At 30.5% G+C, this 27,954-nt stretch overlaps 2 protein-coding genes and 1 pseudogene across 3 annotated transcripts; all 3 read right to left on the bottom strand.

Annotated features, from left to right (window-relative positions):
* Window positions 1-824: 824 nt before the first annotated feature.
* Window positions 825-4,476, bottom strand: LOC124847327 (uncharacterized). Of its 2 annotated transcripts, none has more exons than XM_088114935.1 (12): window positions 4,198-4,476; window positions 4,065-4,113; window positions 3,494-3,640; window positions 2,634-2,764; window positions 2,480-2,549; window positions 2,258-2,348; window positions 1,978-2,047; window positions 1,783-1,878; window positions 1,592-1,691; window positions 1,412-1,495; window positions 1,237-1,328; window positions 825-1,050 (listed from the first exon to the last, which is right to left on the bottom strand). In XM_088114935.1, exons 1-12 carry the CDS (start codon window positions 4,459-4,461, stop codon window positions 919-921), a joined length of 1,326 nt encoding a protein of 441 aa, XP_087971061.1. In that variant the 5' UTR covers window positions 4,462-4,476; the 3' UTR covers window positions 825-918. The 2 variants fall into 2 exon arrangements, with proteins under 2 accessions (XP_087971061.1, XP_087971062.1); XM_088114936.1 differs by having other exon boundaries at window positions 1,237-1,304.
* A 13,117-nt stretch (window positions 4,477-17,593) lies between these two features.
* Window positions 17,594-18,352, bottom strand: LOC124846076 (TPD1 protein homolog 1 pseudogene; annotated as a pseudogene).
* A 4,532-nt stretch (window positions 18,353-22,884) lies between these two features.
* On the bottom strand, window positions 22,885-25,034 carry LOC124846078 (TPD1 protein homolog 1-like). Its single transcript, XM_088092056.1, has 4 exons — window positions 24,861-25,034; window positions 23,675-24,479; window positions 23,486-23,590; window positions 22,885-23,373 (listed from the first exon to the last, which is right to left on the bottom strand). Exons 2-4 carry the CDS (start codon window positions 23,760-23,762, stop codon window positions 23,072-23,074), a joined length of 495 nt encoding a protein of 164 aa, XP_087948182.1. The 5' UTR covers window positions 23,763-24,479; window positions 24,861-25,034; the 3' UTR covers window positions 22,885-23,071.
* Window positions 25,035-27,954: the final 2,920 nt, after the last annotated feature.

The following is a 27,954-nucleotide window of genomic DNA, read 5'->3' as shown; positions in this document are numbered from 1 at the left end:
GGTCTGTTCAAATTGGTCCTACTTTTTTTCAAAAGTTCCCTATTTTGATCCCTATTTTGATCCCTCTTAGTGAACTTTTCGTATTTTGGTGAGCTGTACATTTTTCGTTGAGGTGAACTTTTGAGGGATCAAAATGTACAGCTCACCAAAATACGAAAAGTTCACTAAGAGGGATCAAAATAGGGAACTTTTGAAAAAAAGTAGGACCAATTTGAACAGACCCTACGAAAAGAGGGACCAAAATACGTATTAAACCTAAAAAAGGACTAACGTGCATCGTTTTTGCGAAAAGTGGGATCTTAGTGAACTTTTGAAAAAAAGTAGGACCAATTTGAACAGACCCTACGAAAAGAGGGACCAAAATACGTATTAAACCAACTTTTTATGATAAAAGTAGTTCGTGATTAATCTATTTCAAATATATAAATCAATAAAATAATTATACTTAATTTATTGTCAAAAAATTATTAAAATATCATGATCCATCTTTTTATATATAATGTATTGAGAAAATTAAAAGAGATATAAGTACAAAAACATATTTTTTTTAAATGACTTTTTATACCAATTTATCCTTTTTATATTAGTTAAATAGCCAGTGTAAAATAGTTTACATTCTATCTGGGTATAATACATATCCTCCCTCTAACAACCTTAAAAGTAAAAAATGTGATACATAGCAGTGAATGAATCAAGATGTTTATTTGTTAGAAGTTCAATGTAATTCATAGTAGGAGAGTGATTACGTATACATACATAAATATGCAATTAGTGCTACTAATTGACTGAAAGAAATTATGAAATAAATAGTTTTAGAGAAGCTATGATTAGAAATGTAAATTAAAATTGATTTGATTTATTACTTTTTAACAAGTTTCTATTCTTCTATGGTATACGCTACACTTTCAAATACAGCTATCATAGACATTTAACAGGTCCCACCAAAGCAAGTGCTTCCTTAAGAGCCATCAAGAGATACTCAGAATGATCCTCAATTGAAGCAGCTCCACCATGTTCTGATTGCATTGATCTCAACACTCTACCAACAATCTGACCAAAATGTACATTGTAAGACTTGACAAAGTGGTATGCCAGAGTTATATGACTATAAGCCAACAAATTCTTATATTGTTATTAGGTAGGGGTAATAAAAAATCTGCTAGCAGTGTTGCTTAATGCACAGGGATGCAACTAACATCTATGTACATCTAACAACTACATAAATAAATAATTCACCTTCCGTGCGTAGCCACCGTATGCTATACCACCAATCAAAGCATGTGGTGAACCAGATGAGTTTATTGCTGATTCATCATCATGCAAATATTCTAGGAAAAGTTAACCAAAAGCAAGGTATAGTTATAATGAAGTGGAGAAAAAGAGATACAAACTAACAAAATAGGGACACTACCATTAATAGTTGTTTGAAAGAGTCCCTCTTTTTTCAACCCTTCAATTGTGTGAGCATTGGTTCCACCGGCAAGTTGAAGAAAACCTACCATGTTAAGTGTCACTAACATTAACAGAATCTAGAATGGATGTAAGCCTTGAAGGTTTTCAAAGGACCATAAAATGAGTTATGAGTACAAACCAGGAGGCCTTTCTTTTGCCTTAGCCAGTTGAACAGCAAAGGCAATTGATTCTTTTGTTGCTCCTCTCCCAATATCTCCACTCATAGGACGACCATCTAACTTGAGTTTTTGAAAAACAAAGGAGAACTTGTTAACAGAAATATGGAAGAAAATTTGGCTCATAAAAACTTGAGAATGTTCAAAGGTACACCTGCCATAAGTTGAAGCTTTGAAGATTGGGTTTCATGATGGAGAACATATAGTTCATGGAGGATATTGTTGAGTCACCACCATTAGGTAAGCTAACCTGGATTATTTCAATAGTAAATTGGCGATTCAAAGTCCCAATAGCCAAGAGGCTAAGTATTTTTTGAAAATATTAGAACAGATTGGAGGCACCCCTTACAGCTACAAGCTTCAAATACCCTACTGAATCTCCCAGAGCACTCCAGAGTTGTTTGAACAAATTACTCTGTCTATAGAAGGATCAAAGGTCACATAAGGAAATGGATTCAAACAAAAACGTCAAAGAAATAGTGTATCTCAATCATGAAAAGAGAAAGAAAGCCCAGAAGGCTTGGTGAAGGCATTTCGTGAATTGAGAATTATACCTTTTTTACTTGAAGTGCTTGATAAAATTCTAGAAAGATCATTGTGCTATTTGATATTATCAATTTGTATATTACCTTCCACTTGTATGTATCTCCATAGCATCAATGTCATCTCTCTGGATTAGATCAGCAGTTGTCACAGCATCTCTTACATATGTTACCTCTCCTACATCAGTATAAAAGGTACATACAGTTGAAAATCAAATAACATCATTGAGATAGTAACTAAACACAATTGAACTAAATAGTTCAGAGTTAAGAACATATAGTCATAGATGGAACTGGGAAAGATCCCACTTATTTTATCATAGGGGCAAACTGGAAGACAGCGACCACAGCCATAGCAGCGTTCTGTTATGACTCCATCCTGCAGGTTATAGCCAATTAAACATTACAACTTTTAAAAACATAGCCGTGTGTTCTGAAGAAGTTTGTAAAAGCAAGTTAAAACCTTTAGTACACTTGTTGCTTCAGTATTACATGAAATTCCCGAAGATTTCCCAAGGAATGATATTGCATTAGCAGGGCACACATTTTCACAAGGCCGTGAACAGTCTGCTGGACATTCCTCTGGATCAAATTCTGTTCAGAAGACACGAATATTCATATGTAAGTGATATATTAAGCTTTAAAACCTGATGCATGATATTGAATCTTTGTCATTTGAGAAAAAAACTTTCAATACGATGATAATAAAAGATGATCATGCTTTTGTAGTGACATGCCATCATAGTGGCATTCTGACTATCACAACCCTTGTCTCCACGGAACAATATCAGAGGAACAAGTGCTTTGATATACGTTTTTCTTTTTTATATCATAACTCCTGCATGAACATAGCCCTATGGTCAAGATTACGAATATAAAGAGTACAAGTTTGCATTTTAGAGATCAAACTGCCACTTCATCAATGTTGAAGTACATAACCCTCTCACCATATAGTGAGTAGGTAGACTTCAAATTGGAAATTGTTTACTCGTATTCTGAATTTGGATATCATGTGTTCCCTTTCTAACCTTCCTGGATCATTATATAAGGGCTAACTTTAAAAAGACTGACATATTTTTGGTTAAAGCAACAACCAATCAGTCAAGTTATACACCAGAGGTACTGAAATTCAAATATGTAAACTATGTTCTGAATATATGGACTAGCTTACAACAATATATTATGGCCAAGAACAAAATGGGTGTGTTCACCCTGCAAATCTTTTAATTGTAAAACTAAATGAAATGGATCTTGATAATTCAACCACTTGCAAGGTCCTTCAGGCCACAATATTTCTGACACAGGCACCCAATTAAAACTTACCGGCTTTTCGAAAATGAAGATCTTTATCATCATTGACACTGATCATCACCCACGGCCTCCTAACGCATACGATATCTCTTGCAGCTTCAATTCCTTCATTCACAGCACTAACAACTGCTGCATCAGCGGCACAGTCAATGCAGTCAACTGCAACCATTTAATCCAATTTAGACCACTTGACATTCCTAAGAGTTAATAATAAGATCAAGTTTGCATAACTTAAACAATGAGAGAGAAAATATTAGATGAAGGCAATTCCTTTTGGTGTTATTCTCCGATCATAAATAAATTTTCCCTAATTCGTGTAAAAACAAGATGAAATGAAACTCTAATTCTGATTAGAATAAAACCAAGAACACATACAGAATTGCATTTAACTTTTGTCCATAATGAAAATCCAAAAGCCATAATTTTGGCAGAGCTGAATCCACTCAAAGAATTTATAATGATGGAAAGCAATGCTCAAGGAAGCTTCAATTGTCCAAAAGAAAAAAAAGGGCACAGCGTGCTGATTATCATGAATGTATATATTGTCTGCTATATTACTCTAACCCCAAACAAAAGTCCTTACCTCCAGCAAGAGTGTAAACCAGGCTGAGATTTCTGATATCAACAACATCCTATATATGGAGAGAGAGAGAGTGTTATTGGAAGTATGAGAAACTCTTTGAGAAACAAGACAGAGTTTGTTTACGTTTACATACCTCAAAGCTTGCACCACAAATGAGCTTGACCCAGTTACCTTTGTGGAGAGAGTGAAGTGGAGAAGATGAAATGGAAGGAAGCACGAGAGCGTTGACTATGCTCTTCAAGTTGTCAGCAGTAGACTTGTTCTTGGTGTTTGTCTCTGGGGTGGAACTGTGCATGCCTGAGTTTGTTAAAGAGAAAGAAGGTGGAACAGGAGTTTTTGTAGAAGCTTCATGATATCTGGTTGAAATATTTGTAGTGCAGAAATATCTGAGAGCCATAATCCCACATCCTGTTTTCATCTCTTGTTTTATAGTGCTCCTGGGAGAGGATAAATCCACAATTTTTCATTTTTTTTTCTTTTAAAAAATTTCTCTCTCACATGTATCAAAGGTACATGTTTAAGAATTTCCTTAGGAATGTTTAAGCAGTAATTTGATATGGTCAAGAGAAAAAAGAAAACTATTAAGTGCAAAAGTTAAAGGTTAATTTTATCGAATTATTGACCCAATTTAATTTAATTAAATTTTATTTATTAATAGGTTAAATTTAACACAACTTAAACTAATTTATTATGTTATATATAATTTATTTGAATTAATTTTTATAAAAACTATCTTATTTTTTCAAATTAGTTTTTGATACTTGGAAAATGTAACTTTTAATGAAAATAACTTTCTAAAATTTTGACAATTGATGTAACACAATTCAATCTACTTACAAACAAATTAGATTTACCATGAAACGAAAATCTTATCTAACCAAACACGATATAATTGTAATGAATGAAGTGATGTCAAACCCGCAAATATCCTAATACAAATAACATGTGAATTAAAGAGTGTTTTATTCTACACCTCTGAGATTTTATCTTTTACTTCTAAAAATTACATTTTTAATCTTCTAACATCTTATCCTACACCTTTAATTTTTTCAAAATTTTCATTTCAACTTTAATAAATATTTTTTCATTTTCTTTTCTTTCTTATTAAAAGCATTCTTCACCACTTTAATAATAATTTAATTTAACTTAAAATTTAAATATTACTAATATAATTTAATATTTTAATAATTATTAAAATATAATTTATATTATAATAATAGTTATATTAAAAACTTAAAAATAAAATAATAAAAATAAAATAATAAAAATAAAATAATAAAAATAAATAGTAATAATAAATTTGATTTAATATATTAAAATATGAAATTAAATTAAATAATTATTAAATTTTAATTAAAAATCAAAATTTTAAAAACTTGTTTATCAGATATTAAAATCCATAAAATATGCTAACACTTTTGTTTTTTATTTAAAATTTAACAAATATTGAATTTAAATAAAAATTATAATATTATTTATAATATTTTTATATTTTAATAATTATTAACATATGGTTTATATTTTTATAATAGTTTTATTAAAAGAATTAAAATAATAATAACTAAAATAAGAATAATAATAATGAAAATAAAAATAATATTTCAAATCATGTATTTAAAAATGTTAAATCGTTTTAAAATATTAAATTAAATTCAATAATTATTAAAATTTAATAAAAAAACAAAATTTTGAAAATCGGATATAGATATCCGATAAGTAATGGTTCTCATATCCATATCATATCCCATGAATAATTGTTTCTAAAAATTTATTTTTTATTTAAATTTTAATAATTATTTAATTTAATTTAATATTTTAATATAATAAATGTATTTAAATGTTTTATTTAATATGATTTTATTTGATTTTAAGTAAATAATTGTTTTTAAAATTTTATCTTTTATATAAATTTTAATAATTGTTTAATTTATTTTAGTATTTTAATATAATTTAATATATTTAAATATTTTATTTAATATACTTTTTTATTTTTTTTTTATTTTAATTATTTTATTTTTATACTTTTAATATAACTATATTATGATATAAATCATATTTTAATAATTATTAAAATATAAAATTATATTAAATAATATTTGAATTTTAAATTTAATTATTATTAAGGTGGTGTAAAGTGTTTTTTAAAGTTAAAATTAAAATTTTTGAAAAAGTTTGAGGTGCAAGATAAAGATAAGATGTTAGAAGGTTAAAAATGTAATTTTTGGAGGTGTAAGATGAAATCTTGAAGGTGTAGAATGAAACACTCTGAATTAAATATTTAAAGAAAAAAATAAAATATCCAGGAAGAATGTTTGATATAGAGAAAAAGAAATATTACTTTGGGCTGTCTATTCTACTTACCACACTAATAAATTTGAATAATTATTTGATAATTAATTACAATTTTTTATATAAAATTATAATTCTAAAGCATACCCTTGTAAATGAAAAAAAAAGTATATATTTATGAAAGGGTTAAATATGTTTTTAGTCCCTAAACTATTGGTCGTTTCTGGTTTTCGTCCCTCTTTCAAAGTAAGGTACAATTTGGTCCTCATTCTTTTAGAAACGTTCGTTTTAGTCCTTGGAATTTTGGTTTTAGTCCTCATTTTGTTACTAAATGAGGACCAAATTTTTAAACAGTGTTAGTTTTCGAGGACTAAAACGAACGTTTTCGGAAAGAATGAGAACCAAATTGTACCTTACTTTGAAAGAGGGACTAAAATCAGAAACGGCCAATAGTTTAGGGACTAAAAACATATTTAACCCTTTATGAAATAGGTAGTTATTTGTTGATGAAAAAAATGGCACAGTCGAAATATTTTTTTATCCAAATATGGAGTGGATGGTAATTGACATAAGAAGCTCTAACATGGATGAGTAGTTTCAACTTTCAATATCTTTATTTTATTGTATATTTTTTACACAATTATTTCAGTGTATATAATAATTAATGTTTAATGTAATTGAATTTCAATCTTCTCATAATGCTGACTATAGCGGAATGGTGCATAAAAGATAAAATTAAAATTAAGTTATTGCTTCCTCCACCCTAAATCTCTTTCAGTACCGTGTCATTTAGGATTTGATTTTTGAAAACACATTAAAATAAATTTGAAAATGTTTTTCTGAAATACAATCCCGCCATTAGGGAAGTACTTTTTAGGAAATTTTTGATGGGGGTGTAAGAAGAAATTTGATAAATTTAAAAAAAGTTATTGCTCCTTGCTTTGACATGGGCTAGGATTAGGAAAATAAATCTGGTGTTGTTTCCTTCACCATCCCAAGTGCTTTAGCTCCTCTCCACTATTTTTTTTATTCCAAAAATACTCTACATCTTTTCATTATTTTCTTTTATTCCAAAAATACCTTACACCTCTCCACTATGCTCAACAATCTTTCTCTTTCTCTCTCTGCATTAATGGAGCATTCATATGACTTAGATTTAAACTTGTGATATATTACAAAATATAAAATATAAACTTCAATATTAGTGTTTCTGCCACTTCCATTTTATAAACTTAAAAGTTATATGCAAATACAAAATAATAAACATAATAATATTAATAGTAAATAATATATTATTATTATTATTATTATTATTATATACTAACTTTATAACGACGAAGAACTAAATAAATTCCAAATCTTTAACAAATAACTTTTCTTTTATATTTTTAGTATTTAATAATATTTTTATATTATTTATCTAAAAAATTAAATACTTTATTCAAGTTATTTGAGTCAAACATGTCGGTAGGTTAAAACATAATATAATGTTAAAATTTATAGATATTAAATGTAAAAAAAACACACACATATATATAAACATTTTTCTATAAATTTAGAACAAAATTTTACCATTTATTAAGTAATTTGAAGAAAAAATTATATATTGAACAGTGAAAATAAGATTGAATAAAAGAAAATAGTGGAAAAGTGTAGAGTATTTTTGGAATAAAAAAAAATAGTAGAGAAGTGCAAGAACATGAAGGAGCAAGACCCAAATAAATCACCTTTCCCTTTAGGCCCAATTGTTATGAAACATGAAAACTAAAAAACTAAATTATATTTTCATGCAACCCAATTGTGATGCAAAAAGAGAGACAATCACACTGCACCGTGAGTGTATCGGCTGCACAAAGTTCAGATGAATGCCTCTATAGTAGTACAACTTAAAAGTAATCAATCTACTCATTTCGTCCTTCAATTATATGTAATTGTTTTGCTTAAATTAATTTAAAATTTATTAAAATACATGCATTTTTTTATTACAATGATGAACTGACTTCAGAAATTACTTAAATAAAAGTAATTTAAATACATGCATTTTTTTTATTAAAAGAAATTATTTTATTACAATGATGAACATGCATTTTCTAGATATCTAGTATATAATATCATTCATGGTCAAAACACACGTGAACAAATTAATTATAATTATACTTTTTTTTTCAAAACTATAAAATCTCCAAATATTATTTAAATAAAAGTCAAATTGATACCTAATAATTAATTTTAATATGAAGAAGGGTTAAATATGTTTTTAGTCCCTAAACTATCAAACGAATTTGTTTTTAGTCTCTCTTTTAAAGTAAGGTACATTTTAGTCCTCCTCCTTAAGGAAACCTTAATTTTTGATCCTCCAAAACTAACACCGTTTAAAACCAGCTGATGTGGCTAACGTCTGGCCACGTGTGTTCACAGTTTTCCTTCGTAGCTCTTGCCACGTTGGTATTTTTTAATGCAAAGTGAGAATATTAATTGGTTTATTAGGTTGATTGGTAAAGTTAGCTTCAAAGTGTGTTGTGAAGAGTGAAGAGCAAAGACGAGATCATCATTTAAGGTGGAAAGGAGGTTGAAGAGCAAAAGGTTGGATTTCATCTTCTTGAGCATTGGTGTAGTTGGTCACGTAAGTTGATAGTTCTCTTTCGTGTGAATAAATGGATGGATTTGAGATATAGGGTTTTGGTTGGGAATAAAGGGATCTTTCTTGATTTACTTTCGAAATCACTGTTGAAGGGAAATGAAAGCTGACAATGGAGGAATTGGTTACACGCGAAGGAGCATTGGTTCAGGAATGTCCCAAACATGTGGATCCTCCTCTCACTTAGCTTAAAAAATATGTGGTTGTGGGGAAAGATTGTTGGTGTTGAAGGCAACTACATTGAAGAACAAAGGGAGACTATTTTATAGATGTAGAAATTGGGCAGTAAGTGACAAAAAATGCTTAACTTATTGTGATGAAGTTTGTATTACTGATTTGTAATTTCTTTTGCAGAGTAATGCAAGTTGTAACTACTTTGAATGGGTTGATGAAGGACATTATGAAAATGAAGGAAGCTTACAAAGGAAGAGCGAAGAAGTTGAAGTTTGTATGAAAAAGGTTGTATTGGATCTAAGAAAGAAGAAGGATAAGTTGAAGAGGAAATTAGAGTAGGAGAGGAAAAATTTCAAAATGATGTTGGTGTTCTTTGTATTGTCATGGGCATTGAGAGTGATGTTATGTATTATGTTTGTGTTCAAGATAAATTGTAATTAGATTGGTAATGTTGTGATGTAGCAGAACTTTGAAGTTGAGTTCAATTATGACATTATGTTTGTGTTATGTGCATTTGTATCAAGATTATTGTTGTGATTTGAAATAAATGAGTTTAAACATATAATTGGTGGTGTATCAGTAAAGAAGATTTTAAATTTTGAAATGTGAACTTGGAATTGCTTCAAGATAATTTTCCCAAGCCACTTAGCGAAATAAATATGGAAGCTGTCAAATGATTTCTAAGACAATAGTTTTAAGCTGTTGGAATAGCAGAAAATGAAACCGGTACAAAGCCTTCTTCTTGTTCCAACTGCAACCCCTTTTCACTTCATATGAGCGTAGCTTAGTAGGTATAGCTTTGTGGTTGTGAATGCACCAAAACAGATGTCACAGTATAAATTCTCATTTCAAATTATATTTTATTTATTCGTATGTGACACTTATAAATTCTCATTTCAAATTATATTTTATTTATTCATTCATTATGCATATCGACATACACATATATATTTATATTTTTCTTTAAATAATTTTTCAAAATAAATTTCTTACAATATTTTAAAGGTTTAATCCTTTCGAACATCTCTATTTGTGTAGGTTTGTCTCAAATAGATCTTCGTATTCTAAATGATCTCAGTTAGGTACCTTATTATGTAAAATTGAATCAATTTGGGTCTCGTCGTTAATTACGCTGAGCGACGTTAAAAATTAGGGCTCGTGGCTTGGTGACTCAACAAATTTTATTCATGTGGCAGCATTTGGACACCTGAGCTGGATTTTATTTATTTATAATTTTAAAAAACTTTATTTTAATAAAAACACAACATTTTACTTAGGGAAAACTGATTAAAAGTTAGGGATTAGTGGTTTGATTGTTGAGTGCATAGATTGGGAAAATTAAAAAAAATAGGGTTTTTTTGACTTGGTTGTTGTGGTCGGAAATTGGGGGTTTCTTCTCTAGGTTTCTTCTTGTAGGTTCGGGTTGTTGATGGTTGAGAAGCGCGAAGATGAAGGTTGATGGAGGCAGGTTGCACGATGGTGGCAAGGAAGGTTGCGCTAGGGTTCGAACCCTTGCCTCTCTTCGCGATAGGGTTTTGCATCTTCTCCTCTACGGCGCTGCTGATGCTCTGTGTTGGCAAGATGAAGGTTTGAATGGTTGGATGGGTTCGCGTTAGTATTGGTGGCGGCGAGGAGCGAGAATGTAGAGGTTATCACGATGGTGATTTAGGTTTTTAGGGTTCTTTCAGTTTAGGATTTTTCTGTGGGTTTTAGGGGTGGAATTATGGTGGTTATGTTGGAGAAGATGAAGATTCATGGTGGTGATGTAGGTGGTGGGTAAAGGTGATTAGAGAATGGTGGAGATGCAATTTACTTCATTTGGGTTTCGAACAGGTTTTCAGTACTATGGTTGTAGGTTCTCGCATTGAGTCGCGTTGAGTGGCGCAATTCTTACGACGACAGCAACCTGAAAATGGCTTTGCAGCACGACAGCGGTGGTGGTGGCCTTGTGGCGGCGTGTGCATGGTGGTGGTGCGAGGCAGTGGCGGCGATGAAGGATGACAGTGTTGTGATTTTTTCGAGGCTTGGTTGTTGTGGTTTCCCAAATTTCCTTAATCTGGCAGTGAAAAATATCTTTTCGGACATCCCTATATGTGTTCTAATATAGGGATGAAGGATGACAGTGTTCTAATATCTTTTTTCATGTGAATCAAATATTAATATAGTAAAATAATCTTTTGTCTAATCTGAATGTATAATTTACAACCTTTCAACATATTTTCTCTTTGAAAAGGATTATATTTATATTATAAAGACATCATATCAACAATTTAGAATAGATTACAGACTTCACACACAAATGTACTAGATTAGGGTTACATCTCTAACTCTATTTGATCACACACACACACATAACCAATAGATTATGGCTCTATCTCAGACTCAACTCGATCTCACATATCATAAACCATACATTTCTATCTGAAAAAGTTAATTCAACTCATCACTTTCAAACAGATCATCAAGCATAATCATTTGTCGAAAAATAATAATATTATAAAAACTAACAATTTTTAACATTTTAGAAACATCTAAAAAATATTTTTCAAAAAGTTTTCGAAATATAATTTAATTAAGCGAGAGGTCCTCTCACTCAGTAGGAGCGTAAGCTCACCCAACAAGATCATTTGCTAGCCCAACGAGCAACCTGAGAAAGTTCTTACAAGAACAACTCGTTAAGGAGAAAAATGGTTCACCCAACTATCTCGCCATTAAGCAAGATTCTACTATACTTTATCTAGTGACTAATCCTCTATGCTCTTGCATTAATTTCACCAAACGAGATATAGGTTCACTTAATGCATCAAATATTAAAAGTACTACTATTTAAAAAAAATATGAGGTCTTTATATCATACACTACAAAAAAGAAGGGCATTACCGAAGGCCAGGAGCCCTCGAAAACAGCCCGAAATCGTCGGTAAAAGGTAATTACAGACGGCTTATCGACGGCCAAAGACCCCTCGGTAAATCCCTTGTCGCAAACATTTATCGAGGGTTCCGCCCTTCGGTAATTAAATTTAAATTTTGATTAGTGAAAGGATGATGCATCCAATCTAAACCTAAAAATAGTTTACCAACTCATTAATTTGGTTCAAAAATGAGATTTTCAATTTAATTATTATACCTAACATCTCATTTTTAACTTTAACATAGTATTTGTCGCAACTGGAATCGCGACGGGACGACGATCCAAAAAGAAACGGGTTTTGAAAAGAGATTTTGGAGTCGCCACCATAGTTTATTTTGGAAAACTACGGAAAAACCTCAAAACGATAAAGCACGGTCCACGAAAACCAAAGATTGGGTTCGAGAGTCGGTTACGCGTGGGGAAGGTGTTAGCACCCAACAACGCCTGCCCTAAGGCAGTACCTTTAACTAAATGCACGAATATGATATGGTTTTCAAAATGTTTAATTATCCCCTAAAATAAAATTCTAAATAAACAAAACATATTTTTTAGTTTTTTGGGCCCGACAAGGATTGACCTTGCTCCTACGTATTCTCATTCAAAATGAGAAATCAGGGTTACGTAGTTCTAGTTAAGAGATTGTTTGTTGTTTGGAAAAGCAGATGTTTTTAATTTTTGGAGATTTTATGTTTTTAATATTTTCGAGAAAAAGAAGGTAATGAGTACTAGGCCAACGCGAACGGTCGCACGAGTACTCATACCTTTAAAACGATATTTAAATATGTTTAATTATTTTTAAAAAAAGGGAAATAACGATATTAAGCACTAGGACGATGCGGATGATCACACGAGCACTCATACCGTTATTTACTTATTTAGGAAGACTTGAGAGTATTGAGTGCTAGGCTGATGCGGACGATCGCACGAGCACTCATACCCTCGTTTAATATTACGTAAATAAGCTTTAAACGTATTTTTGAAATTTTATTTAAGAAAAGAAGAAAAAGGTTTTTAGCACAAGGACGACGCGAGCGGTCACACGTGCGCTTAAACCTTTAAATATTTTTGTAATAATTTTTTATAAGAAAGAAGGAGAAGAAGTTTTTAGCACAAGGACGACGCGAGCGGTCACACGTGTGCTTAAACCTTTAAACATTTTTGTAATAATTTTTATAAGAAAGAAGAAGAAGAGGTTTTCAGCACAAGGACGACGCGAGCGGTCACACGTGTGCTTAAACCTTTAAATATTTTTTGTAATAATTTTTATAAGAAAGAAGAAGAAGAGGTTTTTAGCACAAGGACGACGCGAGCAGTCACACGTGTGCTTAAACCTTTAAATATTTTTGTAATAATTTTTATAAGAAAGAAGAAGAAGAGGTTTTCAGCACAAGGACGACGCGAGCGGTCACACGTGTGCTTAAACCTTTAAAAATAATCTTGTAAATTCTTTTATTTAAACTATGAATATTGTATTATTAAATATATATATTTAGGATAAGTAGATGTTTAAAATAAATAAATAGAACAAAATAAATATTTATTTTAAAATAAATATATATATTTATTTAAAATAAATAAATAGAACAAAATAAGATAAGAGAAAAAGATAAATAAATAAATAAATAAATAAAATAAAAATAAAAATAAAATAAATAAACAAAAGAAATGAAAATGGCTGAACGGACGTTAAGAATAACGAACGTTCATAGGGGGATATAACGGACGGACGTTTAAAAATGTGAGATGAATGACGAACGTTCATCGAGAGATAACGAACGGACGTTGGGAACGAAGGCTGAATGACGAACGCTCATTGAAGACATGACATTAAGAAATTGAGGCTGAGAGACGAGCGTTCATTGGGGAGATGATTAACGGACGTTTAGTCAGGAAGCTAAATGACGAACGTTCGTTGAAGACATGACGAACGGACGTTGAGAAATTGAGGCGGAGAGACGAGCGTTCATTGGGTAGATGACGAATGGACATTCATAAATGGAAGCCTAATGACGAACACTCGTTATTGAACGGACGTTTAAACAGTGACTTAATGACAAACGTTCGATATTGAAATAACGAACGGACGTTCAAAAATGGAAGCTTAAGGACGAACGTTCGTTATTGAAATGACGAACGGACGTCCAAAAATTTAAGCTAAAGGACGAACGTTCGTTATTGACAAGACGAACGGACGTTCAAAAATGTAAGCTTAAGGACGAACGTTCGTTATTGACACGACGAACGAACGTTCAAAAATGTAAGCTTAAAGACGAACGTTCGTTATTGACACGACGAACGGACGTTCAAACAGGGAAACCTAATGACGAACGTTCGTTATGACGAACGGACGTTTAGACAGGTAAGCTTAAATGCCGATCGTTCGTTATTGAAAACGAACGAACGTGTAGACAGGAAAGCTCAAGGACGAACGCTCATCATTGAAATGACGAACGAACGTTTAGACAGGGAAACCTAATGACGAACGTTCGTTATGACGAACGGACGTTTAGACAGGTAAGCTTAAATGACGAACGTTCGTTATTGAAAACGAACGAACGTGTAGACAGGAAAGCTCAAGGAGGAACGCTCATCATTGAAATGACGAACGAACGTTTAGACAGGAAAACCTAATGACGAACGTTCGTTATTGGAATGAGGAACGGACGTTTAGACAGGGAAGCCTAATAACGAACGCTCGTCGTTGAAATGACAAGTGGAAGTTTGGACAATGAAGCTCAATGACGAACGCTCGTTATCGAAAATGACGAACGGACGTTCGTTGGGGAGATGGCTGTCAAACAGTCCGTCCAAGAAATGTCCGAACGGACGTTTGGATAAGAGGCTAAATAACGAACGTACCAAAAAAGGCCCAAGGTTCCTAGACGTACGCTCAATTCTGGGCCTGGCCCAGTTGAATGGTTTCTAACCTAGAATTTCCTAGGGGTTCTACCTTCCCACTCTCATTCACTCCTTCACGCCGGCTTGTGCCCTCTCCAGAGATCCAAGATCTCCTACTCAACACCACGACTCACTGCCATCTCCGTCAGAGCCGGCCACCGTTGCTTCAACCAGAACACGTCTTGGGCTCGCCGACGACGACTCGCGCTCCCATAACCACCGCCAGCCATGACACCACCGTCTCCATTCTTTCTCTTTTAAAAAAAAAACAGTGATTCTCAGGGAGGGTCTTCCTCCGCGTTACACACCGACGCTACACTCCGTTCGCGGCCACCGCTGCCTCCGATGCTACACCGCCGCGCCCTATAGCTGGACCAGAGACATCACCGGCGGCAAACGCTAATGTTGGAAATGCCTTCGCTGCTCGCAGGTATCCTCACGGGTCTCCCTTTTACGCCTGGGATAGAAACGCCGCCACCAGCACCCCCCTTTGCTCGACCCTAACTCACACCGGCGGAACTCCCAGCCACCGTTGCCGGCGTGGCAGATGATTGTTCTACCAATTTCTCTTATCTCTGTGTTTAGGTTTTCTCATTTGGTGATTTGAATCTGTTTTGGTGTTGTTTGTTGCCAGAGCAATGAAGACAGATTTTGATTTTTTTAGTTAATGGTGTAGTCAGTGAAGATAGGTGGTGACCGTGAGGTGTTAGTACTGGCCGTGGGTGTTAATATGTCTCGTGGCAGTGGGTGAATATGGATGAAAGGAGTTGGAGGTTCAGTGTCAAGAAAGGATGAAGATGGATGCTTAGAGGAAGAGGATAAACGAATGCTATAAGATTCTGAAATGGGGAATGTGGCAGACTCACCATAGCATAAGCAAAATGGCATAAACATAAAAGGCAGTTATACAGTAAACATACATGATCACACAGGGGAGCAAGATGCTTACCTCTCGGAGCTCTAAGGCTGCTGCTAGCTGCGAGAATCCGGTGACTTCCTCTCCTTCCTCCTCTGGCCTTTATCTTTCTTTTCCGGTGCCAATGGTGGATATGCTTCTGTGACTGGATGATCGCTCCAGATGAACGTCCCTCGTGTGCCCCCCTTTTCCTCTTTTTCTCTCTCTGATCCAACCTCCCCTCCTAAAATCTTGGCAAATATTCCCCTGTAACCACCTTGTCCCCCCTCTCCAAAAATCTTGGAAAAATCTCCTTAACAACCTTGTCCCCTCACCCCAGACACGCATCCCATACGCGCCCTTTTCCACGTTTTCTATTTTTTTATTTTTTATTTTTTTTCAATTTTATTTTATTTTTTAATTATTTTCAGTTTTAATTTTATTTTTCAATTTTTTAATTATTTTGATTAATTAACTCTATTAAAACAAATTGAAGATAAGAAAAATAGAAATTAAATTAAAAGCAAAAATCTAAATACATAAAAATAGAATAAAACAAAAAGGTAAAATAAAATAATAAAAAAAAAACCAATAAAAACACATTTTTTCAACCCGGACAAAATTGAGTGTTGAAATTATTCCACTAAACCAATTTGATCAAATTGATATATTTTGGTTATTTATACAACTATAAATTACTCATAACATTCAACTTATATATTTTTCTCATCCAATATTCAAAAGTCATCAAGTACACCGGTCCAAACAATATGAATAACCGATTCATAAATCAAACTAAATTCACTGTCACATCACACAAAATCTCTAACACAATATGGATAGCCTATTCGTAAATTAAACTAAATTCACTACCAGATCACACAAAAATCTCTAACTCAAAACTGACTCATTTATCATTCTTCAACACAAACAAATTTTCTTATATAAGATATATTATGTCACTTTTATAACCAAATCTTTTAAATTAGAGTGATATCAGAAAACAAATTAGATCAAGTATCTTGCCTCTATAAGAGCTCCTTCTGTCATAGAATACAATAATTGTATAAAAAAAAATTCATATTGATGTATAATAATTCTAAACTTTCAAAAATTGATTAAAAAAAAGATAAAAATAAATTTACTTTGATGGAAATTTTAATTGTGTATTATTACTCTTTTCTACTCTAAAATTCTTATAATAAAATATGATATTCAAAATAAAACTATTTCATCTTAAAATAAGCTCTTGAATAATGAATATTTCTACTTTTTTTATTTTAATAATAAAGTATTGAAACTTCAGACTATTTATACTCTAACTAATTTCTAATTCCATGCTATAACAATAAAATATATTAATACTCATGTTTCCTTAAATATAATTCTTCAATGTAAATCTTCGGAACACGTAAAACGATTATTTACATGTTAGCGTCTTTTCCAGAAATTTTTAATATGTATATGCTAAATATAAGACAGCAAAGAAGGTGAAAAACATGGTATTAGGATTTACAACTTTCTAGGTCTTAAAATTTATTTCAAAGAGCATGTAGAATATAAACGTAAATTATACCAGCATTTTAAACAAAAGATAAAATAAATATTAGCCAAAAAAGTATTTATCAAGAAGGTTGATTATCTTCAACATGAAGCTCCAACGACAGAAATAAAAGGTGGTGAACTCATGGGTTGGTTGGTTACCATTTCTAGAAGTCTTCTACTTTATATTTGCATTCGTCCGCAAAATTTTGCAGACTTGAGAGCAAGAGGATAAATGAAAGAATTGGAATATACGAATTTGATTATCTGGCTAGGGGCTAAAGGGTTCCCTCCATTGACCAAGCAATCATCGTAGGAGATCCTTTTAAACAATTTGGGGTTCACTAGTCTAACAGAAGCAAACCAACCACAGTGGAGGTGAATGTCATGGGGAGGACATCCAGAAACACACGTGTTCTCAATCTGCACAACGAACTGTGGTATTCCTGTTGTAGAAATTGTGCTTTGTGAGATGCTTATGTCTTTCTTTGTGCAAGAATCTAAAATCATCATGATCAAAGGCACGGTCAAAAGGGACTCCAAAAATGAATAGAAAAATGAAATATAATTTTTATTTTTTCATCATAGGTGGAAAAGTATATACCATGCAACGATTTTTTTTTAGAGGCGGCATGTTCTGCTTTCACTGACACTGTTATGGACCCGTTTCTGTCTTCTTGGAAAGAATGCAAATTCTGGGTCGATTGACCTGCTAACATATTATGTAAGCTTCAGGTTCACAGAAGCATAATCATTGGAGAAAAAAAAAAGGTAAGAGATTTGCTTCAGTACCTGAATGCACTTCCTCATCACAAAATAGAAAATGTGGCATTGTCAAGCACAGGAAGATTATCAGAAGAATCGAGTTTGTGATGGTCATGTTAATTGCAGAGTGATATGGCTATCTTTCTTTGGCTTTTTCTTCACAAACAAGTTTTTGGAAAGAATTTTGAAGGTGGTAGAGGAGGGGGTGCTCTCTGGAGGGTAGGTATGTGGTGACCCCTAGTGTACAACAATGCTATGATTGGTTTGCAGATTTTAAGTACTCAGGAGGTTCAGGTCCCCCGCGGTTTTTATAATTTTCTATGCAGAAATATTTCCAATGTTACTACTTTTAGGCAATTTTATTTTTAATTATGGGCAAAATATAATTAATTATGATTTAAATTTTAATTATTTTTAAGATATAATTATTTATGATTACAATATATATATATATATATATATATATATATATATATATATATATTCCATTATTATAAATAAAATATTAACTATTATGATTTAAGTTTTAATTATAATTAATCATAATTAAAATATAATTAATTATGATTGATGATATCTTAATTTATTATATATTATAATTTATAATTCCATAAAAAGGTAAAATTATTTCTATATTACTTTTTTTTATGATGAGAATATAATAAAAAATATTTATGATATAATATTTAAACCGAATTCTAACCTATTAAATTACATTTTATCAAAATTTGTTTTCTTTTTCATGCTTTGATTATATCCATAATTTTAGAAATTGATAAATCTTAAAATATTTCTGGAAAATTTAAACCCTTTTTTACCAACTTTCATCTCATTTCACTAATTTACAAAAAAACATTCTGTCAAGTATCACAAAATGTCAAGAATTTTTTCTACTGGACGAACTATTTTCTCACATATGTTAGTTAGAGTATTTTTTTATTTGTGAATTTATTTTTCAAATATTTTCTTATTCAGAGTAGAGATTGATTTTTTTATTGACATTAGGTTCATATAATTTTTAATTATTTTTTCTAACATTTTTCAGATTTTTTGTAAATGGTTTTTTATCAAGGTTATTAAAGTCATTGATTGATCCATATAGATTTGAACTATTTTTTCTAACTTTTTTCAGATTTTTTTTTGTGATAATGGAATTATTTTTTGTAATAATTATTTTCCGTTAATGTCTACAGAATAATTTTTATCAATGTTTTTTGTGACAATTTTTGCATTTAATATTTCTATATTTGGTATTTTTTTGTGATAGTGGAATTATTTTTTGTAATAATTATTTTCCATTAATGTCTACAGAATAATTTTTATCAATGTTTTTTGTGACAATTTTGGATTTAATATTTCTATATTTGGTAATGATTGAAATACTATTTCAAAACAAAAAAAAATTATCTTCCTTAAAGTGTTGGATATGTATTTGCATTATTTATTTGTTATAATTATTTACCTAATAAATTAATATATAATCAATCAATGATTAGTTTATCTTAATTATAATCAATTATAATTAAAACTTAAATTATAATTATTTATATCTTAATTATAATCACCGAAAATAGGTAGATATTTTGTAAATCATAAATAATTATATCTTAATTAAAATTATTTTAATTAAAACATAAATCACAATTAATTATATTTTAATTTTTCTATTTTTTTTTCTGTTAATCGATTCCAACAATGTTATAATCCATTACAAAGATCTATGATTCGATTCATAAAAGTCGTGCACCCCTTACATTTTGTAATCGATTATCAGGAATTGAAAATGTGTAAAAGTGCACATCTTAACCTATTTTATTATGGTAGTATAGAAATCGTACATTCCTGTTTGTTCATCATTGCATGTACACCCATGGAGGACTTCTTCATTTGAATTTTGTAGAGTTACGTTACTTGTGTATATAGATAATTAAAAAAATTTGCTTAAAACGATAATATCCGAAGTATTTTTTTTGTCTGAAAAAGTAAAAAAATATCCCTGCTATATTCATGAGTTAAAATAATATTTAAATAGTTATTTTAAGCATAAAATTTGACTGTTACAGTGATTTTTTTAATGATAATTAATAATCTATAAACCCATTATCAAAGTCATACAAGTATGGTGGTAAATTTATTTCCTTCTATGAAACTGATTTCGAAATCATAAGTTATGAATTTCATTTGTTATTGCTGTACAAAATTAATAATTTAATAGAACTTATATAATCAAGGTTTATATTTCTAGATGCAGAAAATGAATACAAAAAGTAATATAAAAAAGGAAGGATCATTCCTATGTGGTATTTAAGAGGCAACGTGGTTAAAAGGAAAGAACAAATTTTGTTGGTTAAAAAATAATTCTCTTTCTGTGTTTCCTCATACACAGCCTTAGTTCGTGTATAACAAATTCTAATATTTCAGGTTTTTGGGCCAAAATACTTCGATATTATCATAGGTAATAATTTTTATAGACAAATCGTGCAGACTCTCCAACGATGAAGAAGTCGTACAAGAGTATATAACTTTTGCACTGCCACAGTAAAAAAAAAAGTGAAGTTGTACACTCTATACCTTTTTTTATCTTGAGTAATCGATTATAAATATACATAATCAATTACATAGTGTTAGAATCATGCAAGAATTGCACAACTTATATATACAACTGATGAAATCCGAATAACAGATCTCTGTAATGGATTATAACATTGTTGTTATTGATTAACATAGGAGAAGAAATAGAAAAATTAAAATATAATTAAGATATAATTAATTATGATTTTAATAGGTTATGATTAATATATATATATATATATATATATATATATATATATATATATATATAGGTTTAAATAATATATAATAAATGTTTCTTTATTATATTCTCATTATTAAAAAGCCTCATAGAAACAATTTTACTTGCTCATCGTATTAAAAATTATAATATAATAAATTAAGATATAATCAACATAATTAATTATATATTAATTATAATCAATTAAAATTAAAACTTAAATTATAATCATTCATAATCATTTATATCTTAATCATAATAAGAAAAAATAGGTAGATACTTTGTAATCACAATTATATCTTATTTAAAATTAATTTAACTAAAACTTACATCATAATCAATTATATCTTAATTATATTTTAGTTTCCCATTTTTCTTCTGGTAGATCTGTGATTCGAATTCCATCCGCTGTACAGAAGTTGTGTGCCCTGCACAATTTTAATATTGTGTAATCGATTATCAAGAATAAAAAAAATGTAAAGATGTAAAACTTCATCTTTTTTATTGTGAATATATCAAAGTCGTGTACCTCCTATTCAACTTCTATACGTTTAAAGTCATGTGGGTGTCGCACCACTTGTACATATACCTAATTAAAAAATTGCCTAGAATTATAATATCAGAGTATTTTTGTCTAGAAACATAAAAAAAGTTTCAATAAAATATAAAGAAGAAATTGATTTGGGAAGAGAAGTAAATTATAATGTTTGTTAATTGAACTGGGAAGTGTTAAGTATAAAGAAGAAATTACTCGAAAAAGTATTTATAAAGAAGAATGATTATCTTCGATCAGAGACACACTAATAATAATTCCACAATTATTTTAGAGTATTTCAAATTATATTTCTATTATAGTGTAATTTTTTTCTCATTATTGATAATTTTTTACGCTTTTAATTTTTGTGCTAATTTATTAATTCATTCATTTAGATTTTATTGTTAAAAATAATTTTAATTATAGGAAAATATTTATCTCAATTTTTTTTCTATAATAATATAAGATTATTTTACCATTAGTTATTGATATTTTATTATTCTTTTAATTATTGTGTTAATTAATTAATTCATTACATTTTATTGATAAAAGTAATTTTAATTATAGAAAAAAATTATTTCAAATTTTATTTCTTTAATGATATAAGATTTTTATTATCAATAAATTATTTATTATTGAATTGTATATTGAACAATAAAATTATATTTTAAAATAAAGTGATGTTTATACATTATAAAAGTTTTTAACATGTTTTAAAACATTGAAATAAATATTATTATTTCTTCAAATTATTATATTTTATCTGAGTGTTCGATTAACCACAAATAAAAGAATTAACTTTAATTTGAATTATCCAACAAATTACTAATAAAATCCGTATGTCAAAAAACAAATAGCTCGGTCATAAATCAGGCACATTAACTTTAACGCTGATTAACTTGAACATAAAGTATGATTATCCACAATTAGGTTATGATTAAGTCAATATTAATTAAAAATTCATCCCATAATGTATAAATAAATATTTGAGATAAAAAAATAGATGATTCACATTTATGATCGACCAATTTACTTTTCAAACAGTGACTCGTATCTAAGTTAAGTTCACCATCCGAATGATTGAACTATCATAAAGGATATACATAAAAAAAAGTGTGAAATATAATAACACAATACACAAAATCATAATATTAATTAATAGCTTTTTGAATGTAAATTAATTTTTTAATTCTTAAAATTATAGAATGGTAATTATTTATTCCTAGAATTATAAATAAAATAAAAAATAAACTGACTAGATATTTAGTAACTTTAAAATTAAGTATAATTTTTTTTATATAACTTGAAGAGAAGTAAACTATAATGTTTTGTTAATTGATTTGGGAAGTGTTCATAAAGTATAAAGAAGAAATTACCCGAAAAAGTATTTATCAAGAAGAATGATTATCTTCAGTGAGAGACACACTAATAATAATATACCACAATTATTTTACAGTATTCCATGCAACATGCAGCTACAGCCACAGAAATAGAAGGTGGTGAACTCATGGGTTGGTTGGTTATCATTTCAAAGAAGTCTTCTACTTATTCTACCTTATATTTGGATTCATCAGCAAAATTTTGCAGACTTGAAAGCAAGAGGGTACATGAAAGAATTGGAATATGCAATTCTGATTATCTGGCTAGGGATTAAAGGGTTCCCTCCATTGACCAAGCAATCATCGTAGGAGATCCTTTTAAACAATCTGGGGTTCACTAGTCTAGCAGAAGCAAACCAACCACAGTGGAGGTGAATGTCACGGGGAGGACATCCAGAAACACACGTGTTAACAATCTGCACAATGAACTGTGGTATTCCTGATGTAGAACTTGTGCTTTGTGAGATGCTTATGTCTTTGCTTGTGCAAGAACCTAAAGTCATCATGATCAAAGGCACGGTCAAAAGGGACTCCAAAAATGAATAGAAAAATGAAAAATAATTTTTTATTTTTTCATCATAGCTGGAAGAGTAAGATATATATACCATGCAACAAATTTTTTGTAGAGGCAGCATGTTCTGCTTTCACTGACACTGTTCTGGACCCGTTTCTGTCTTCATGGAAAGAATGCAAAATCTGGGTCGATTGACCTGCTAACATATTATGTAAGCTTCAGGGTCGCAGAAGCATAATCATTAGAGAAAAAAAAAAAGGTAAGGGATTTGCTTCAGTACCTGAATGCAGTTCCTCATCACAAAATAGAAAACGGGGCATTGTGAAGCACAGAAAGATTATCAGAGGACAAGAGTTTGTGATGGTCATGTTAATTGCAGAGTGCTATGGCTATCTTTCTTTGGCTTTTTCTTCACAAACAAGTTTTTGGAAAGAATTTTGAAGGTGCTAGAGAAGGGGATGTTATCTGGAGGGTTGATATGTGGTGACCCCTATTGTACAACAATGCTATGATTGGTTTGCAGATTTTAAGTCCTCTCTAGGTTCAGGTCCCCCGCTTTATTCATGGGTTATAATAATGGACAAACAGTTATTTTATGCATAAAATTTGACTGTTACGGTGATTTTTTAATGATAATTAATAATCTATAAACTCATTATGAAAGTCAAGTTTATTTCCTTCTATAATAACTGATTTCGAAGTCATTTATGTTATGAATTTCATTTGTTATTGCTGTACAAAATTAATAATTTAATAGAATTTATATAATCAAGGTTTATATTTCTACATGCAGAAAATGAATGCAAAAAATAAGCTAAAAATGAAGGATCCTTCTCATGTGTTATTTATGAGGCAACATAAGGTTGAAAGGAAAGAACAAATTTTGCTGGTCAAAAAATAATTCTCTTTCTCTGTTTCTTCATACACAGCCTGAGTTCATGTATAACAAATTCCAATATTCCATTTTTCCTTTTCTTACCCTTCTCTTTTTACATGACATGGATGTAGCATCCAGAGATGGGGACAATGCACCATGACTTGTAAGCTGTAAGAAGAAATTTACAGGGAAGCAATGGCAGTCCACTCTGTCAGAAGAAAGCGTGAACTTGTAAAACCGCTTCCTATTCTTCTAATCATAAATTTCTATTTTTTGTTTCACCTGCATAATATTATAGACCTATACCAACTTTGACAAAAAGAGAATTTGACCCTCCATGAATGATATCCATGCATGTGTAGACACGGCTGCATTGCATGCATCATCATGCATGTCTCATTCATCAAAAACTTATGTTATGAAACACTTTTTTATGTATGCATGTGTATGAATCCCCAGCAAAGTTATGCCATAAATAATGCTTACCACTTAGAAGGCACACACGTGAAAAGAAGATATGTGTATTTGACAGTGGAAGAAAGAGGGTCTATAACCTAGCAACTGGTTACAAAATGTGACTGAAAGATACCTCTGAATTCAACATTCATGCAGCAGTTGTAAGTCACTGTTAGGTTGCCAAAAGACAAAGCAGCGTTTTACCGATAGTTGTGAAATGATGGATGAACTTGCATCTTTCTTTCTATGCTTCTGAGAGGCACATGTTTTTGGTTCAAACACCCTTTGGATTCGGCTACGTACTACTTTCTTGTTCAGATAGGTAAAAGAATCACCATGAAGATGAATTTATTAGTGTGCAACTTATAGTAACCTAAGGTTTGGATCGAGGAGAGCCTGGTCACCCTGTTCGTGCATCTGTGACCAACCATGTGATTGAATTTAATAGCTGCAGCCACTTTAAATTTCACACATTATTAGGTTGCCACAATCTAATCATAATTAGAAACATAATTGACATACTAGCTAGTACTATATTGAATAAACTAAATTATTAACACAGAAATCAAATGGGAAATTGCTCTCCCTGGTCATCTTTTTTCATCATAAAAATCGACCAAGTTCGTAGCTAACTAGCTCCAATGCCAAACATACATTATTGGGTGAATTGAAGGTCACTTTCCTACTTTGTATCTGATCCCATTTTAATTAGTGTGGTGGGGTCTAATAAGTCAAGTTGGGTAACGCTATTCAAAGGAAAAAAATAAAAATCTATTTGACATTTGTTTTCAAAAACAGTTTTTTTCTTTTTAGAATTAACAAATTGATTTATAATGTTTGGTGTTTTAAAAGCAATAGTTTCCGATTAGATTTTAAATCATAAAAATAAAAACAAGATTCAAGAACGAAAAAGGAAGTTTCATTTATGATGGATTATGGTGTCAACAAGTTGAAACGGATACTTGCCAGATTTTTTAACCAAACGCATTTTCTCTCTATTCTTTCTAAAATTGATTTAAGAAATATATTCTAAAAATGAAATAAAAAAACTGAAATCCAACTAAACAAATCCCAATTTCCCTATGGTCATTTACGTGGGTCAATTTTGATAGAATGTAGGAGAGTTTTAAAAACTTTCTCCTTTAAAAAGCGAGTTCTTTTTGGTACAAAAGTTGTTTCATATTTGTGTGTAAAATATTGTAGATAAACTTTACAAATAAGTTTGAATTATGGAGAAATATTTGTTGATAACTATTTGATAATTATCAAGGATCATAATCTATACGAAATTATTTGTCTATAAACATCTATTAATAGTCACATGCAAATTTTGGTTTTAGGTAAAATCTGGTATTAAATATTGTGATTTAATTCTCCTCTTCTCCTTTGGTTTGATTCCATCTTGTCACTACTTACTATTATTTATTTCTTCTTTTCTTCCTTTTTCATCATCCTCCTTCTCTTCTTCTTTTTTTTTCCTATCATTTTTCTCTTCCTCATTCTTTTCATCCTTTATCACTACCACTGTGGCCTCCACTATCATTATTCCCCGCTGCTATATTGTGCCACTTCCGTGAGTGCATGATTACCTTTATCTGTGCCTCCTCCTCTTCCTCTTACTTCTTACTATTAACATAAAACCAACAATACGATAAGTGTACTTGTTAAACGTAAGACGTGATAAACATCATTCTCTCTCAAAGAATTTGTGCAACACTCGACAACTCTTGCAATTCACAACTCAATTAGACACAAAGATAACAAAAGCACGGAAACTCTTTGAGTTTTTATCAAATAGTTAATGTGTAACAAAATTTTTAATTTAAAGTATTTTCAATTGTCAAAATTAGATTTCATCTACTTCATTCTAATGTATTCACAAATATCTCAATTTCAATTTATAGTCAAAATCAACTCATATGATTACTCGAATCCTATTTGTAGTGACTTTGTGTTAGTACAAAACCAACTAAATGACAAGTGCATCCATCACACGTAACAAGTGATAAACATTGTTTTCTTCCAAGAAATTTGTGTAACACTCAATAATTCTTGCACTGAATAACTCAATTGACCACAAAGTTCACAAAAACACAACGGAAACTCTTTTCATCAAACAATTTGTATGCAACAAGAATTTTAACATAGATTATTTATAATTGTCAAATTAGATTTGATATACTTTATTCTCATGCATTCACAAATATCTTAATTCTATATTCAAGTCAAAATCAACTCACTAACATATTCAAATTCTATTCTTAAAGTCTTTTAGCGTATGGTCACACATTAGGTTTCAATCCCTTAAATCTTCAACAAGTGAAATCATGCATTAATTTCAAGAGTCTAAGATTATTAATGAACTAAGTTTTATTCATAGATACAAGCATTTATTAGACGTTTAATTTCAAGTCCAGATTCTAAAGATATTTTCCAATACCTTAAGAATCACAAATCAAACATAGAAACAATGCATTAAATATGAAAATAAAAAACTAACTTATGAATCATGATATTTAATTAGTAAAAACAATCTAATGACAAGTGTTATATTAGACGTAACAAATTTTAAAAAATTAAGTATAATAGTAATAAAAAGTAAATTTAAATTTAATTTACTCTCTCAAAATCATCTAATAAAATAAAAACTATTTCATTTATATATTGTAAATTAATTTTTATTTTTAATTTAAGTGAAATTTCCACAGTATTTACTAACATATATTACTATTTTATATAACAAAAGCATAAAAAATTTTGAAAAATGATGTGATCTAGTTTTTCTCTACCAAAAATGTTTCCCATTGATAGAAAAAAAGAAGGCTTGAGGAGTCTCAACTAGCACAAAAAAAAACACCAGTACATTTCTCATACAATGTGACACCAACTATGCAAATTTCATGAACGTCTGAGTGTTGCTCTCCAAGTATGGGTAAAGGGCCAAGAAGAAGCAAGAATATCCTTGACCAACTAAAGAACCAACATGGATCAATTTTCTCTCTGCATCCCATCAAAAGTTTCCTGGAAAAGTTTTCCAATAGGAATGGGATGATTGTCTTCTGAAAAAAAATTCTGGAATTGATTTAATGTATTGTGGAAACTAAAATCCGGAATGATGGGACACAGGAAGAAATTTAATGGAATAAAGGAAGCAACAACCACACTGGACTTGTTATATTTTGTTTAGGGTGTTGCTCCCTCCACCACCACAGCCTTCTCCTTCCACC

The sequence above is a fragment of the Vigna umbellata genome, chromosome 5, assembly GCF_029865625.1.
Source record: "Vigna umbellata cultivar VRB3 chromosome 5, Vumbellata_1.0, whole genome shotgun sequence".
In the NCBI taxonomy this organism is placed as follows: Eukaryota; Viridiplantae; Streptophyta; class Magnoliopsida; order Fabales; family Fabaceae; genus Vigna; species Vigna umbellata.
Note: the sequence above shows the minus strand (reverse complement) of the source record. Positions and strands in the feature narration are given on the sequence as shown.